Source organism: Chrysochloris asiatica, unplaced genomic scaffold, assembly GCF_000296735.1.
Source record: "Chrysochloris asiatica unplaced genomic scaffold, ChrAsi1.0 scaffold00319, whole genome shotgun sequence".
Classification (NCBI taxonomy): domain Eukaryota; kingdom Metazoa; phylum Chordata; class Mammalia; order Afrosoricida; family Chrysochloridae; genus Chrysochloris; species Chrysochloris asiatica.
Window position 1 is genome coordinate 270,943 of NW_006408837.1, and position 17,728 is coordinate 288,670.

A 17,728-nucleotide genomic window follows, 5' to 3' on the forward strand; every position below is an offset into this window, starting at 1 on the left:
ATAGTGAGTGTAGGCCATGGTGGGGCTGTCCCATAGTGAGTGTAGGCCATGGTGGGGCTGTCCTATAGTGAGTGTAGGCCATGGTGGGGCTGTCTCCATAGTGAGTGTAGGACACGGTGGGGCTGTCCTATAGTGAGTGTAGGCCATGGTGGGGCTGTCCCATAGTGAATGTAGGACATGGTGGGGCTATCCCATAGTGACTGTAGGCCATGGTGGGGCTGTCTTATAGTGAGTGTAGGCCATGGTGGGGCTGTCCCATAGTGAGTGTAGGACACGGTGGGGCTGTCCCATAGTGACTGTAGGCCATGGTGGGGCTGTCCTATAGTGAGTGTAGGCCATGGTGGGGCTGTCCCATAGTGAGTGTGGGGCTGTCCCATAGTGAGTGTAGGACACGGTGTAGCTGTCCCATAGTGAGTGTAGGACACGGTGCGGCTGTCCCATAGTGAGTGTAGGACACGGTGCGGCTGTCCCATAGTGAGTGTAGGACACGGTGCGGCTGTCCCCATAGTGACCGTAGGACACGGTGCGGCTGTCCCATAGTGACCATAGGACACGGGTAGCTGTCCCATAGTGACCGTAGGACACGGTGTAGCTGTCCCATAGTGACCATAGGACACGGTGTAGCTGTCCCCGTAGTGACCGTAGGACACGGTGCAGCTGTCCCCATAGTGACCGTAGGACACGGTGCAGCTGTCCCCTTAGTGACCGTAAGACACGGTGCAGCTGTCCCCATAGTGACCGTAGGACACGGTGTAGCTGTCCCATAGTGACCGTAGGACACGGTGCAGCTGTCCCCGTAGTGACCGTAGGACACGGTGCAGCTGTCCCCGTAGTGACCGTAGGACACGGTGCAGCTGTCCCCATAGTGACCGTAGGACACGGTGCAGCTGTCTCCGTAGTGACCGTAGGACACGGTGTAGCTGTCCCGTAGTGACCATAGGACACGGTGTAGCTGTCCCATAGTGACCATAGGACACGGTGTAGCTGTCCCTTCAGGTTACATTCTCTGTAGAAGCCGACTGTCTGATTTTTGTCCTTCGAAGGAAATGGTGTGTTCAAGCCACTGACCTCTCCTTTGGTAGCAGAGCGCTTTACCACGTGTCACCTGGGCCCCTTGAATAAATGTCTCACAAAGAAGTGGGTGACACATTTTGGATGGGCGTGGCTAGGGAAGAAGCGGCGTTGGATGGTCTCTTGATAGCTCCTTACACCCTGAAGGCAGGACCCTTTTGCCACACCTGTAGATGCCCAGGTTGTGCCCACATCACTCATCCTCTGGTCTCTGGAGGATCAGGAAGACTTGTCAGTGCGTCACCCCCAAAACCAGCTTCACAGAAAAGCAGAAACCTCTTTGTGAGGCAGCTGAATCCCAAGGCAGAAGGCTAGGGCTCTGTCCCCAGGAGGACATCTATAGCCTGAGGGGTCTGTTGGGGGTGCTCTATCCCTAGCGGAGGGCGCTGTCCCAAGATGCAGCTGTATCCCTGCAAGTGGGTGCTCTGTTTCGAGGGGCATCTGTATCCAGGGAGGGGCTCTGTTCCTGGGGAGCGGCATCTGTATCCCCAAGTAGGGGGGTTAAACAGTGCACAGAAGCTTGGTGAAAGAAAGGTCAGAGGTTCAGGTCCATCCAGAGGCACCTCGGAAGAAAGTCCTGGAGATATGCCCTGTGGAGTGTAGCTCTGCTCTGACACTCATGGGTCACACGAATCCGGGTCCATTCACAGCTGGTTTGGGGCTTTTGGTTTCATCCCGTCAGAACTGTGGCCAGTTACCTCTGGTGTCTTTGTACCAGGAAAATGAAGACAAGGCTGGACCCAGCAGGCCGCTGTCCCCCAAGCAGAATGTGAGGAAGAGTCTGGACTTTGAACCTCTTTCCACCACTGCCCTCATCCTGGAAGACCGCCCTGCGTAAGTCTCTCTGGGGAGCCGTGAGCTGAGTGGATTAGGACAGGGTCCTTGTCACCTTGTCGTGGAAAGGCTGCGCAGACCCCTCAGCTCCGGGTGTGCTGTAATTGAGTGCTGATGGCTCTTTAGTGACCAACCTCAGGTGTGGCCAAGCTTGCCTGTTCCCATAGCTCCTCTTCATGCAGCCTGTGAGCAGCAGTTAGAAACTGAGGGTGGGCCTCGGCTTCTAGACTGAATCCCCCACTGGTGGTCAGGGCTGTCCTGTCACCGCAACTCACAGCTGGTGATTTCTAAGGGTCCTGGGTCCAGGTTCCCTTCCTTCACAAAGGGGAGCAGGGGTGGGCTTGCAACTGTTCACTGGGGGAGCCTGAAAATTGCTGCGCTGGCTAATGTCCACATCCCTGGGATCTGAGATGGGTGCGTATCAGAGAAGACATGTACCTTAAATCTTGGGTGAAAATCATGGGTAGGTGAGAGAAACGCCCAAATTAGAGCGTAAAAAGCTGGAGGTGATTGGTGAGAGCCACCCCTGTAGCGGCCGGTCCTGTGGGACTCTCTGGATCCTTCCAGGTGTGCTGGGGAGGCCCGCCGACCCCCTGGGCTCCAGCACCCATCTGCGTTCGCGATATTACTGAAGCTTCTACCACTGTTGAGCAAAGTAGAGTGGGATGCGTTTTTCTGGACAATCAGGTGAACCACGCACATAGGTCGTAGCCCCGGGGCTGGACAGGCGAGTCAGGGGCAGGACCAGGAAAGCGGCCAGGGTAAAACCCACTGGAATTTCGCATTGGTTCATCGATTGCTGGTTTTTCCCTCTAACCTGTTTGCTGTGAATTTCCTACAGTGAACTTGTCTTACTTCTTTTTTTATCGAAGAGGTCCATGTCAGCTTGAGAAATATAGTTTGTATAGTTTTTCCGCTTTGTGTTTTTTTTGAAACTTCAGGTTTTTCTTCTCAGATACTTTTATTCAATATTTGTGATGGTGAAAACTCTTTTGTTTTCTATCAAGAAATCTCCCGGCAAAACCAGCTGAAGAGGCTCAGAAACACCGGCAGCAATACGAAGAAATGGTGGTTCAGGCCAAGAAACGAGGTAACGGTCCCAGTGTGCTGCGTACGCCTGGGAAGGGTCAGTGCGTCCGTGTCCCTCTGGAGCTGGCAGTTTGGTGACAAATGCCCTAAGGTTTATAACTTGAATTTCCCATCAGATTGTATGTTTCTGCTCTTCCTTCTTGGGGGTGTTACCCAAGGACAGGCAGGTTCTGCCAGCCCCCCATTTCTCTCAGCAGCCTTATTTCCTTACAAAGAGATGGCAGTGGGTCCAGCCTCTGGCAGCACCTGAAGGCCCCGTGGTTCTGGGGTGTTTGAAGTGTGTGTGAACTGAAGCATAGTATTCACCACACGTGAAGTGTACTTGTAGCTAGCGCTGGATACTCCTGTGTTCAGACCTGGATGGGAGCGAGCAGCCGTGTCTGTAAGGGACCTTAGTGGGACACTGGATGACACTGGGTTAGACTATAAAGTCCCGTATCCATAGTAATGTCCTCATTGTGTCGCTGCACTGAGGCCGTTTACGATGACCCTGGTTCTGGGGGAAACACACACTGAAGTATTTAGAGGTGAGTGGGTGTGCTGGGCTTGCTGCTCACTCAGAAGTGGTTCTGGGGGAGAAAGGGAGAGAGAGGGGAACGGGAGAAAGGGAGAGAGAGGGGAACGGGAGAAAGGGAGAGAGAGGGGAACGGGAGAAAGGGAGAGAGAGGGGAACGGGGAACAGAGAAAGAGAAGATGAGGGCGGAGAGTGAGGGGAGGAGGTGGGGAGAGCTAGGGAGAGTCACAATGCAGGCCGCTCTGTTCCATCTTGTCATTTTCTGTAGGTTTTCACTGGTTCTGAATAGAAAGACAGGAACAGTGGACAGGAAGGCAGTCCTTAGCTGGTGGCCTCTTTGGAGGGCAGTGGCCGGATGCTGTGGTGGGGTGGTCAGGAAGTGGCTTGGCCACTTGGTTACGGGATTCTGTGGGCGGGTGGATGGGACCGAGTGGGAGGACTTGACCACTGGACACCATGCCTTCCCCTGGCCTGTGGGCAGCGCGACTCAGTGGCCGCCGTCCTCACATTTCCTCCTTGGCGTCTAGAGCTGCGGGAGGCACAGCGGCGCAGGAAGCAGCTGGAGGAGCGATGCCGGCTGGAGGAGAGCATCGGGAACGCAGTCCTCACCTGGAACAACGAGATCCTGCCCAACTGGGAGACCATGTGAGCGCACGTGCCGGCTGGTGTGTGCCGCCCACAGTGGTGGAGCTGCACTGAACCCCTCCTGCTTCTGCTCTGTCCTCCTCCCCTCCAACTCTCCCCCAGGAGCCCTTTCTAAACCCGAGTCCAGTCCTGTCCACTGAGCATGCTAACTGCCCAGGTGTCCCCTCGGATACTTCATGTAGCTGCAAGGTGTGAACCTGCTGGTCTCTCAGGGCCTGGGGCTGGGCCCATGACTCAAGAAACAGACCACAGTTCTCCTGTCCTGGCCAGGTGGAGTGCGAGGAAGGTCCGGGACCTGTGGTGGCAGGGCGTCCCACCGAGTGTGCGTGGCCGGGTCTGGAGCTTGGCCATCGGCAACGAGCTCAACATCACCCACGGTGAGCGGCCGCCGCGGAGAAACTCCATCATTGGGGGAGAGGTGGCCAGCTGGTCCTCAGTGCTTCTGGCTAGTGGAGGGTGCAGAGGCCCCTACTCCGGTGGCTCACGTCTTCCCAGGTGGCTGTAAGAACAAGAATCAGTGGGCTCCAGTCTTCTGGGTCAGCTGACCAAGAGCCACCCTGCCTCTGAGGAGTGGGGATGGGCCGTGGCAGAGGAGGTGTGTCCATGTGGGGAGAGTTATGTCTGGTTCCTGTCCATTTTGTGTGGGATTTCACATCCTGTGCTCGGATGGGACCATCCAGGACTTGGGGGTTTCTCTGTTGTCATAGTGAAATGCCGTCAAGTTGGTTCCCACTGATAGCAACCCGATAGAGTTCCCCCAGACTTTGCAGTTGGCAGTCCAGGGCTTTTCCTACAGCGCTAAACCAGGACTCGGGGTTCCTCTGGGATGAGGTGTTCCCGGGCAGGGGTGTCCTCTAGGGAGCGGTGCTTGGGTCCCAGCTAGGTGAAGCTAGAAGGATGAAGCATGTACTTGCCTTCTTGCAGACTCTCGTGTGTGTGCGTGCGTGTGTGTCTGTGTATGCATGGGTGCATGTGCACATGCACGAGTGTGTACGTGTGTCTTCTCCAGCCTGTAAGTCCCCACACGTGCTGTGTTGGTCCAGTGACGCGCTTCCAGCTCGGCCCTGCTGGTCTGTTACACTAGGCCGCCTGAGGTTTAGTGCTGGGAGAGCGCAGAGAACAGTGGTGCTGGCGGCCCCCGGCCCCTCTCCTGTTTGACACCGGTTGCATCGGCTCCCATCTCTTGCTGAGGTTTTCTCTCTTCGGCTGGCTTCCCCCCAACTGTTAACTGGTGGTGACCAGGGCTTGAGGGGGACAGAACCTTCCTCAGAGCCACGTTTTCGATTACGACCATACCTGCCAAAGCTTTGTTGTCTCCTCTGTGTGTGAGCAGAGTTGTGTAACACCTCACTGGTGGAGTAGTTTGCAAAGGTCCCCAGAGCCGAGGTTTGGAGAAATTGCTGGATGTGTATTTCAGCGTGTGTTCTCAGGGTTTCTGAGCTCCAGCAGCTGCTTAAGCAAACTGGATGTGTGTGTAACCTGGCTCTCGCCATGCCTGGGTTTGTAGATTTAAATGAAAACCAACAGAACCTCCTAGGGACCATGTCTGAGGTTCCCAGTAACAGAACCACCGCTGGGGCGGGACTTCACCAAGCACATTCGTTCCCCCCAGTCTAGGAGGCTGGTCTTCGGAGTTCCCGGGAGGCCTAGCTCTCTCTGTGGGCTCTGCGGGGAAGGCCATGGCTCCTGTCAGCATCTGTGGGCCCAGTTACCCTTGGCGATCTCCCTGCGTCTTGGCATCAGGGACCCTGAGTCCAAGGGACATGCTCTGCTCATGCCCTTCGTCTTCGGTGGCATGAAGGGTCCCCCTGCCTCTCTCTCTCTCCGTTTATCTCTCACAAGATCAAAGGGGATGCAGGCCCTGGACCCGGGCTCAGCCTTCAGCCCAGCCATATCGAGGGAGGTGTAGCAGAGGACGTTAGTGCAGTGACCTGTGTTACGTGGAGGGGACTGCGGTCATTGATAAAATAGTGTCCACGTTCACTCGATTCACAGTGAAAGTTGAAGAAACTTCTTCTGCGGGAGTGCCAGGCAGGAGACGTGTCAGCTGTTCTAGCTTGCCCTCTGCCCCCATCCTCACTCGACTCGGTGCTCTAGGATGAGCACTGGACCGCAAGGTCAGCTTGAATTGTAAGGTCGACAGTTCAAACTCACCAGCCGCTCCTCTGAAACCCAATACGGGGTCACTGTGGGTTGGACCTGACTCGACGGAATTTGACAAGAACTACTCTGGGATTACCAGCAGCTGTCCTCCAGCCCCCAGATGCTTCCTCAGGGATGTGATGGGGTCTCCAGAGGCCTGCACCCACCCCGATCTCTCCTGTCAGACTCGTCAGAGTCCTACCCATGGCCCTCACAGTGTGCCCCATAAACTGGGGTGAGCTTGTAATCGCTGGGGGATGGAGGAGCTGCTCTTATCTTCGCTGTCCTCCTCATGGTGACAGGAAGGTCACCAAGCAGAGTTTACGGCTGCACCACAGAAATGTTCTGAGAAGTGCCGGGCTTCTGTGGTGGGAAGCTGAAGGGACAGCAGCCCACGTCTCCATGACCAGTGGTGCTCAGGGCTCCAGGACAGCCGCCCACAGGAAACATCACCATCAAAAGGACAGGATACCTCTGTGGTGGGGTGGGGACACCAGATGGGGAGTGGAGACGGGTAAGAGGGTGGATGGAGTAGGGTGAGCGGGTGAGGGGTGAACAGGGGAGGAGGCGTGGGGTGGGTGGAGAGTTGATGGTGTAGGGTGGACAGTGAAGAAGTCACTCTATCAAGCACAGGACCTGGCCCCCGGCTCCCCAGGTCTGTGAGAGTGAGAAGATGCAGATGCGTTCTGGTTTCACTGTGGCAAAGTCCCCAAACACAGCTCTTGGAAAACAAGCTCCGGGTTAGGGACTGACTGTCCAGCCCTGTCCCCTCTGAGAGCCGTGCCTGTAGCTGGCCGTCTGCTGGTGCCCCATGTGTGTCCCGCCCCCATCTGTCCGAGGCTCCCTGGGTATGGTTTGCTGTGGGCACAGGGGTGTGTGAGAGACCTCACAGTTGTGTCCCTTCTGTGTACCTGGTGGTGTCTTCACATCACAGCAGTGTTTCCGCTGTCCCCCCACACTACCTCACAGGTCCTGGCATTTCCCCATCCCCACTGTAGCCTAACAGTGGCCTCTCTTGCAGAACTCTTCGACATCTGCCTGGCCCGAGCCAAGGAGCGGTGGCGGTCCTTGAGCACCGGAGGCCCAGAGGGTGAGAGCGAAGGTACGTGCGGTTTGTGTTCTTGTTGAGTTGTGAGGGGCTTTTACAGCACCCCTATCCCCCCAGTCCCCCCGGACGGAGGCTTCTCCCTGGGTCCCCTCCTCCAGGACCTCGGGACTCTGGTGCTGGGGTGGGGGCCAGGGACAGCTGTTCCTAGAAAGACCACACGCAGTGCTGGGACCCCTGGTAGCAGCTGCTCTCTGCTGACCACCAGAACACTCTACGCTGTGCTGGCGCGCAGGCCTACACGAAGGAAGCCCCGTCAGACAGCCCCCCATGGATCAAGGCTTTCTCCTGGTGGTTTCCAGGCCTCAATCCGCTTGTGGACGTTGGCCTGCATGTCCTCACATTCCCTGGCTGTGGTTGGGTGGTGGTCAGATGATTTCAGACCTGGAGAAAACACTTAAGTGTCCTTGGTCTGGTGGGGTCCACTGTTGGTCTCGGGCTATCACGGTGACTCCACTGCCCCCACAGATGCCGGCTTTCCGGCTGCCGACCGAGAAGCCAGCCTGGAGCTCATCAAGCTGGACATTTCCAGAACGTTCCCCAGCCTCTGTATCTTCCAACAGGTATGGCTGCCACCTGCGGCTCATGTATGTTCTGTCAGATGGCTGCGTGTGTACCGGGGGCTTCACGGGAAAACGGAATGAAAAGATACAGAATTTTCCCACAAAATATTTGAAGCCCCTCTTATGTGCAATCAAGGCTGAAAAGGGCTTGGGCTTTTTAGGATGGGTGGGGGTGGGCTTTTGTGGGCGTAGTTAGACTTTGTAAAGTATGACCGATGGGATGGACCCTTCCTGGGAAACTCTCCCCATGGCTGTGTTCCCTCACCTGGGGCCTCAGTCTTCCTGGGGTTCCTCAGGACTGTAGGTGGTGAGTCACTGGGCTCCCTTGATGTAGGTCATCTGTCCCTCTGGTCCTCTGGGTGGGTCCCCCTCAGCCGGCCATTCTCAAAGCTCTGGAGTTCCTCAGTGGGAAAGGGGAGGGCATGAAGTTTCCAGGGCATCTGGCCCTCAAGAAGGAAGTGGGTCTGTCACGGTGGTGGACGGGAAGCCTGAAGTCCCCAGCATGAGGGTTCACAGTGCTGTATCCCTTCTCCGGTTGCCTGGATGCTTGGGGTGCCGAGCTCCACTTTCCTGCTCACCCCATGCGTCTTCCCCACCTGTCTAGCTGACCTGTGGGACTCTGGTCTTCTCCTAACGTAGTTGGTGCTCTCATGTGGGACTAGACCAGTGTGTGGGGACGTGAGGAGCTGCGGGCTGCGGTCACTTTGGAGCTGCACACCGCTGCTGTCCCTGGTGTTCATGGACACGGGGTTGACGTGGACAGCGGCACTGGGCCTGTTTGAGGCCAGGCCCCTTTGCTGAGGTTTCTCAGGGCCAGGCGGGGCTCTGGGGGAGCTGGGTACCTGAGTAAAGAGCATGTTTTCTAACCTGATATGTTGTGAGTCCCATCGAGTCAGTTCCGACTCAGTGACCCTCCGGTGAGCACAGGACTCCGTTGTTGTTGTACCATTGAGGCTTTCTGACTCACAGTGGCCCTGCATAGATTTCTGAGGGGCCACTGGTGACTTCCCAGTGAGCAGTCCAGGACTGAACCCACCATGGTACACCAGGCCCCCCAGCCTGATATAAGAATGCCCAAAAGAAACTTGGGCAAGCGGGGGAGAGTTGTGGAAGATATGGGGGTCAGCAGGGGACAGTGGAGACATGACCCGGCACCTGGGGAGCACAGCCCACACAGTGTCCCTCCCAGCTTTCTCCCAGCAGCTCCGTAGACGGCAGCTCGGCCGTTCGTTCACTGAGTCACCGGAGGTGCGGGCACGGCGGGCGGGGCAGTCAGTGGTCCTCGTGGAGCTCTTGTGGCAGCCCGCACTGCAGCACTCACGCATGTTGTTTTTCTGTGTCACCCTTGCAGGGTGGCCCTTACCATGACATGCTGCACAGTATTTTGGGCGCTTACACCTGTTACCGGCCAGATGTGGGCTATGTAAGTTTCCCAGTCTTTCATAGGGTTTCCGTCTAACAAAGTCAGAATGTTGTCCAGCACGTGTGAGCTGCGTTTGTCATGGTGTCCACCATCTTTCCCTCGTGCCAAGTATCTGTGGTCCAGTGGCGTGCGCCAGCCCCACTTCCTTCTGGAAACAGCTGACCGGCCACATTGCGCTGGGCCAGGGTTTCGCTTGCTACGTGTACACATTTGTAAAACGATAAACCCAAGCAGCTTTAGCACTAACAGCTTTTACTCTGTGCTGCTCCTGTTTCTTGGATGAGCCGATGTGTGCACACGTGTGTGTGTGGCGTACATGTGATTGGGTGTGTGCGCATATGTGTCTGCATGTATGAGGAAACTTTTAAATGTTTATGGAAAAATTCCATTATCTTTCGATTCCATTTTCCCTTCAACTTTTTTAAGCCCCCTTGTTACGTGTGTGTGCCAGCATGTGGGCATGTATGTGGTATGTGGTGTGTGCATGCTTGTGGGCGTGTGCTCTCAGATGTAACACCCGGAGCTGGATGCTCACGTCTAGCACCCCCAGAAGCTGTACGCAGTGGTGGGTGGCCGGTCGGTGGGGGCTGCTGAGTAGAGTGACCTGGGACCCTGGGCACTAGCACTGTGGACGTGACCCCTGGCCTCTTCCCCCAGGTGCAGGGCATGTCCTTCATCGCGGCAGTGTTGGTCTTGAACTTAGACACTGCCGATGCCTTCATCGCCTTCTCCAACCTTCTGAATAAGCCCTGTCAGATGGCTTTCTTCCGCGTGGACCACGGCCTTGTGAGTACCGTGTGTGAGTGTATCCTGGGGCTGAGAGTTAACCATGGTCACAGCACAGTCAGCCCCTGCAGTGCTCCCCCCTCCTGCTCTGCGGCTCTGTGCGCCTCAGGAAGGGGCAGGGTGGACACTGCTTCCGGGGTCATTCCTGGGTCTCAGTTACGGTACACCCTGACGCTAAGGTGCCTGGGGGTTCAGTAATCCAGTTGTTGAGGCAACAACTAAGTCACGGGTGCGCTGTGAGAATGAGCCTGCTGCCCCTTGGACCGTGTCAGCAGTTCCAGAGGAGACGCTGCTGGATCCTCACAGTGCCAACACTGCCGATTGTGTTCCCGTCTGTGAGGAACTTACACCCACCGCTCCTTTACCAGTGTCTCCCATTGGCTCCACAGATGCTGACTTATTTTGCTGCATTTGAGGTATTCTTTGAAGAAAACTTGCCGAAATTATTTGCTCATTTCAAGAAAAACAACTTAACTCCAGACATCTACCTAATCGATTGGTGAGAGTGAATCTTTAAAATACTTTTATTGTGAATAGAGTGATCGTGTACATGGGAGAACATTGGTTTTGCCCTCAACCAATCATATTTTTTTCATTACAATGATTACAATCCTCTCCATGCATCATCATTTAACAATATTTGCTTCTATCCCTTTTTCTTTTTTTTTTGATGTACACAAAAACACTCAGGAATATGTAATCATTTAAACAACCCAAGGGCACATTTTGCAAACCAGCCCCCTGCCCTCCAGCACACAGCCTTTCTCTTTCCGTGAGTCTAGAGTCCTCAGCTGCTCCCTCTCTCCATGTCCCCATCTCTGCTTCCATCTCCGGTGTCACTGCTTATCTGGCTACAGTTCCACATTCCACACATGCTCTTGTCTCTTGGTGGTTCCAGGGTCCTCTGTACCTGGAATGCAAGATTAACTACTCCTCCCTTTATATTCTAAAACTTGTACCTTTACAGTTGTGACAATCTCAATTAGTCATGATAACAATTACTTTTTTTTTTTTTAATAACAATTACTTTTGAATCAAAAGAATCTTATCCCTTTCTCCTTTCACCAGACCCATGTAGACAAAATAAAAACTATTCAGTGAGGATTCTACCTTCCCCTGCACACTCTGAAACTAAACTCCCTCTTGAAAACTTGTAAGCCAGTCACTTCGTGCCTTTATAGCGCCCCCGTTTTAGGTAACCCGTGTCTAAGTTACCCATCCCTATTGGCCCATGTTTACAGAGGGGATAGGCTTGATCCTTGATGTGAAAACTCCTTTCCTCACAGTTAGTCTTTTGAGCTACTACATCCCGAAGTATAGGTCAGGTTCCTCAAATTGTAGCAATTTACACTTGTTTCCTTTGTCGAATTTCTTTATCTTCCTCTAGTCAAGTCTGATCATCATGCCATTAAAGCTAGGTCAAATGAACAGTATCTGTAAGTATAGGTGTTCTTGTGCATCTCCCCCCGACTTCGTATCAGCTGAATGTTTCATTCTCAGCTCTAGCCCTCTGTTTGTGGGCTCAGGAGTTCCCAAGTCTCCCCACGCTTCAGAACAACCAGCCCTTCCTCTTCTCTCAGGGTCGACGGGAGTTTATGGAATGTGGTCGAACGCTAGCCAATATCTTCATTACAGACTTTCCCCCACTTCCATTCACATGTAGAACAACACGGTCACCAGTGAGCTTACATGCGTGCTCGTGTGTTCCCTTTTGAGTTTCAGCCTTGGAGGGGGTTTGTCCTGAAGGGACTTGATTGCTTGCCTTGATGGCTCCCTGGCGACCAGCTTGCTGATTCTTGTAATAGCCAAATGGACTGCTGGTTTTGTTTTTTCCTGCTGGTCTTTCTTTCAGGACGTATCTTCTGTTACTCTAGTTGCTCCAAGCTGGTCTGCTTGCTCTTTTAAGTGGGAATGTCCCACCTTGGAAGGTTCTAGATGGGGCTCAGAGTTCCACCTAAGGGTTCTAGTACCCCTGTTAGGTATTCCAATCAGTTATAAGCTAAAGACGGGCTTACAAGCTTTGTGTAATCATGTTTGCCGACGTTCCTCTCTATCCCACTCAAGCATCTATTTTACAATGGTGGAGGTGGTGGTGCTAGTGATTATGTGCCATGGAGTCGGTTCCAACTCATAGCGACCCTGTACAGGGTTTCCAAGGCTTTAAATCTTTACGGGAACCGAAAGCCTCATCTTTCTCCATAGGTAAGGGAAACCAATATCCATAAGACAGTTAAGCATCTTAACATTATTTCCCCTCTTTTGCCCAGACTATACCTCGATCCCTGTATCTCAGAGCCCTGTTGTTCCAAGATTTAGCATGCATCACTGTTTACCTCTGTCCCATTTAGCCCATGCAAACCTACCTGAGTGTTTCCTTAGCTTCCCTGTTCTTCTACTCCCCAAGATAGAACGTTGCGTGTGTTTTCAGGGCTCAGGGAGTCCCTGGTCCTGCGTGCACCTCACTTACTCCCCACATCCTGTTCATGCATGATGCTCTGGAGGGAGCAGTGGTATCTTGGGCCGACTTGCTCTCACAGGGCCCCACTCTGCAGGCTCAAGAGTGGGGCTGAGGAGCCTCATCTGCCAGCGGGAACAGCTGGGGGGTCACGGCAGCAGCGTGCTCAGGGCTCTCTCTGAGGGAGGGGACAGAGACAACAACTTCTGCCCCACACATGAGCGGGAGGTAACTGGGCCTGGGCTTGGGCCGAGGCTGCAGCGTATATGTATCAGCAGATGAGGTCACAGACCAGGGCAACCTGTGATGTCCCAGTTAGCAGGCGAGGTCACACAAATAGGGCACAGTGTGACATCCCGGTCAGAGGTGAGGTCACACACTAGGGCAGCGTGTGACTTCCCGGTCAGAGGTGAGGTCACACACCTTGACCCCTTTCAGCACTTGTGGGCCCAGTACCCCTTGGTGGTCTCCATGTGTCTGGGCATCAGTCTTCCCCTGGATCTAGGAATAGAGAGGCTGCACTCCACTCCCAGCTCATTTTCGTGGTGGCAGTGGGTCCCCCTGTGGCTGCGTGCTTCTGTCTCCCTGCATCCTGACAAGTTAGAAGGGGCTGCAGGACACACTTCAGAGAAACACGCCTTACACTGGATCGGGTATTGCTTCCCACACCTAACAGATCACATCACGGGGACACACTACACCACTGCCCCGTGCCATCAGTAAACGGCGCCCATACCACAACCCCACCAGGCAACCCCCAGAGGACCCTTGGGCTCTCTATTTGTGGCTTCGCCCTAAGCCCTTGGCTTCCCTGACAGCTGTGGGTTCTCCCTGGGACGCGCTGCACTGAGCCCACCAGGCTGCATGTGGCTGACTGCTGACCACATAGGGAGCTTGAAGGAGCTGTCTGTCCCAGGGCTCTCAAGTAGACTCAGGGAGGCTGAATGAAATCTAAGCCTCTACTAAGCCTTTCTGGAGTCTCGGCAGTGTCCAGGCGCCCCTGACAACAGGCTCAGCCACCGCACCCTGGAGGCGAGATGGCAGCCCTTTGAGGCTGGTTGTGGGCAGCATCCTAAGGGGACTGCCACGGCATGGTTCCCTCCTGAAACCACAGAGCTGCCCCCGGCCTGCCTTGACCCTCCCAAGACTTGAGCCCCGAAGTAAAGATGCTTCCTGGGGATATGTCAGCAGGTGCTGGAGTTTGAGAAGGGTGATTCCAACCCACTGTGGTAGGGTAGGGGGCAGCCATGGCATCGGCGCGCCAGGACTGTACAGGCCTAGAACCTGTCCACTGATCTGCCAGGAAAGCAGGAACCGGAGCCGGCTGGCTGCTGCTGACAGAGGAGGGGCTGAAGCCGGGCAGGGGCAGGAACAGGGAGCTCACTGGCTGGTGATAGTGCAGGGCCACGGGTCCACTGTGGACACCCAGCTGGGCCCTGGACAGAACACATCTGGATCTTCTCCTGGTGAAGCCTGCAACACGCTGAGTGCTCAGTACCGTGTGTTAGGTGGGCTCCTCCCGTGTCCTAAGAGGCCTGCATCTGGGACCAGGGATAAGGGCTGGTCCTGGTCATCTAGACCTCAGGTCAGTCGGCTGCATCTGCTGTGCCCTTGCTGACCCCAGCTGGACAGTGTGCATGCAGCCACTGTCGTGTTACCCTGCCGTCTGACATCCACCACGGAGAAAGCACATGTGTGCTGTGCTCAGGGGCCCGTGGTGCCCGAGACACTGTAGCTGTGTGACCACCAGAATGTGCCCACTGATTTCAGAGCACTGTGGACGAGCCGTGCGCGCCGACTCCCCCCTGACTGTGGACAGAGCCGTGCGCGCCGACTCCCCCCTCTGACTGTGGACGGAACCGTGTGCGCTGACGCCCCCCTTGACTGTAGACGGAGCCGTGTGTGCTGTAGCCCCCCTCTGACTGTGGACAGAACCGTGCGCGCTGACGCCCCCCTCTGACTGTGGACGGAACCGTGTGCGCTGACGCCCCCCTCTGACTGTGGACGGAACCGTGCGCGTTGATGCCCCCCTCTGACACCCCTCTGCTTCCAGGATCTTCACCTTGTACAGCAAGTCACTGCCTCTGGACCTGGCATGTCGCGTATGGGATGTGTTCTGCCGCGACGGTGAGGAATTCCTCTTCCGCACGGCGCTGGGCGTGCTGCGGCTCTTCCAGGATGTGCTGGTCCGCATGGACTTCATCCACATGGCTCAGTTCCTCACCCGGCTGCCGGACGACCTGCCCCCCGATGAGCTCTTCGCCGCCATCGCCACCGTCCAGATGCACAGTCGGAACCGGAAGTGGGCTCAGGTGCGCGGTCCACACCCCCACGTGGGGTGGGGTCTTAAGGGACTTGGTGAGGCTGGTGTCCACCCCATTGACCTTGGCAAGTCCTGATTCTGTGTTCTGACAGGCTAGGGGTGGAGGTGAGAATACAAGCCTCGTCCCACTCAGCAGCCATTACAGGTTAGAAAGGGCGTTGTAGCCCAAGTCCTTCTTTCTTTCCACCTTTCTAATCCCCACCAGTGGCAGAAAGCAAGTCTCCAGCCTGAGGAGACCTCACTGTGATGCCTTCTATGGCCGGGGGCACCCAGGGGGTCTGCTCTTGTCCCGTGGTGTTCATGTCAGACTCATATCTGGGCTCCCTCCCGGGCCTCCTCCCTGTGAAGTCTCTGCCCTATAAAGCGTGACATGCATCCCTGACTCCTGTCTCCATGCTGGGGTCCCATGCCTCCAAACTTGTTAATGACATATGACTAAGCAGAACCATAAAACCCACACACACCCTGTCACCAGCCCAAGCTGTGTTCACTCCTGGCCCTTGAGTATGGGTGCCTGGTATAGCCCAGCACTGCCACTGAGAGCTGTCCCAGGGCCAAGATGTCATCCACCCAGCCAGTGTCACGTTCTCCTCGGTACAGAGCTCACAGATGGCTTCATGACCCACATACAGCTCCCTTCTTCCTGGTCCCTCTTGCTGTGACTGCACACAGCACCACACATGCTACATGTACCCGTACACACCCCGGCTACACACCGCACATACTGCACGTGACCACATACACCCCGACTACACACACCACACATGCTCCATGTGACCATACACACCACATGTGTTATACGTGACCACATACACTCTGGCTCCACACACCACACATGCTACACGTGACCACATGTGTTATACGTGACCACATACACTCTGACTACACACACCACATGTGCTACACGTGACCACATACACTCTGACTCCACACACCACACATGCTACACATACACACCCCAACTACACATACCACACATGCTACACGTGACTGCATACATTCCAACTATACACACTACACATGCCTGTACACACGACTACACACACTTCACATCTCCACATATACTTTATGTACCCACACACACGCCTAAGCACACCACCACACATACTATATATATCCGCGTATACCCCGTCTTAACATCCCCTACACCTAACACGTGTGCACACAGCATGATCCACACACCACACACCTGAACTGCACCTGTTCACAAAAGATGTGCAGAGTCGACCCAGATCTGCCTGTCTGCTTGTGTTTCAGGGTCAGGGGGGACCTGGTTAAAACCAGGGATTGATCAGAGTAGGGGGTGTGTTTGGTCCTGGGGCTGTGGGGAGGGTCACATGGGATGTGTGCTGGAGTTTGGGGGCTCTCATCCACTTGGTGGAAGGGTCTGCTTCATGGACCGCACTGGCTGTGGAGTTGGACAGTGTGCATTGAACCCTCTATACCTCAGCTGTGTGGGGCCCCCAGGGCGAGTCCTGGGTATCCTTAGAGGGGAAGGTGGCAGCCGACTCTTGGCGTGTCCCCGTCAAACTTGGGGCCCCATTGCCTGTGAGTGGGCCCGGTGGTGCGGTTCCCCACATGCAGGCGGGCAGAGCCGTCAGCCCTGAGCTGGGTCCACAGTTAGGAAGCTGCCGTCCGCCTGTCTGTCTGTCTGTGGTCACTGTGTGCTGCATCCTGACGTGTCCTTCCATCCACAGGTCCTCAGTGCACTGCAGAAAGACAGCCGGGAGACGGAGAAGGGCAGCCCGTCACTGCGGCACTGAGGCTGTCTGCCAGGGCCCTGCTCCCACAGTGTCCACGCGGTTCCAAGGAACACGGAGTGGACTATGCCCATGGGCGGTGGGCACTGTACCTGACGGTGGTCCCTAGCACTGGAACTGGCCTTAGAACCCTTCCCGGGATTCGCCGATGTGTGGCCTTCAGACGCTCCGGGGCCTGGGCACCGTCTTAAACGAGGGCCGAGGTTGTCTCTCCCCTTGTTCCAGCAGCGGCTCATTAAATCGTGGCACCTCTGCTGATGACTGGGCCAACACCTCAGTCTTTCTTGGCCGTGGTGCGCGGGCAGTGTTGTCCTCCAGGCCTCAGGGACGTTAGGTCACTCACAAAGATCACACTGGACAGGCGACCCCGGGGAAGTGAGTGGAGTTGCATTCCAGGCACAGCTGTGTGGGTTCTGTGCTGAGCCCCCAGCCCCCTCCCGCCTCCACCTCTCCCGTGGACCTTGTGAGGCAGCGGCCCATCCCCACCGCCCACCTCGCCGAGTTGAATGTAGCCCCCAGGCACACTTGCTCTGCCCTTCTGAGAGTGTGTGTTTTCTTACTGACCATAAGACATTCCTCTGCTCCCATATCGACTGGGAACTCGGCCCCTGCCCTGTTGGCCCAGTAGGACGTGCCTCTCGGGATGACATCCTGACATGTTACTTGTTGAGCACAGATCCTGGGCCCCCAGGATGCTCAGCAGCCTCCAGTGGACTGGGGGCTTCTGGGGCCTCTCACCTTGTCACTGTTGTGGGCTGCAGATGAGACTGGGTGTGCCCGGACCCTGGAAACCCCATTCTCACTGAAAGTACTCTGTGTTTAGGGACCTGGTACCACTTGCTCCCTCCGCCTTCATTCTGAGTTGTAAATAAGTGGTTTCTGAAATAAAATCTGTGCAGTTGTCCCTGCTGCCACCGCTGCCTGCGGCTGGTGTCGCAGGGCTGAGGCACTTGGTGGAACGCTGTAAACATCCGTGCCAGACTCCGGTAGAACACTCAGTAGTTGGGGGCCCCACTCC

At 55.6% G+C, this 17,728-nt stretch overlaps 1 protein-coding gene across 1 annotated transcript in view; it reads left to right on the forward strand.

Annotated features, from left to right (window-relative positions):
• The window catches only part of TBC1D14 (TBC1 domain family, member 14), a 79,517-nt gene extending 62,804 nt beyond the window's left edge, over positions 1–16,713 (forward strand). The window contains exons 3-13 of the mRNA XM_006875302.1: positions 1,790–1,905; positions 2,913–2,995; positions 4,036–4,153; positions 4,424–4,530; positions 7,317–7,397; positions 7,869–7,963; positions 9,315–9,386; positions 10,044–10,172; positions 10,562–10,671; positions 14,681–14,939; positions 16,648–16,713. Of these exons, the coding sequence (XP_006875364.1) occupies positions 1,790–1,905; positions 2,913–2,995; positions 4,036–4,153; positions 4,424–4,530; positions 7,317–7,397; positions 7,869–7,963; positions 9,315–9,386; positions 10,044–10,172; positions 10,562–10,671; positions 14,681–14,939; positions 16,648–16,713 (1,236 nt within the window). The remainder of the gene's footprint in view (positions 1–1,789; positions 1,906–2,912; positions 2,996–4,035; positions 4,154–4,423; positions 4,531–7,316; positions 7,398–7,868; positions 7,964–9,314; positions 9,387–10,043; positions 10,173–10,561; positions 10,672–14,680; positions 14,940–16,647) is intronic.
• Positions 16,714–17,728: the final 1,015 nt, after the last annotated feature.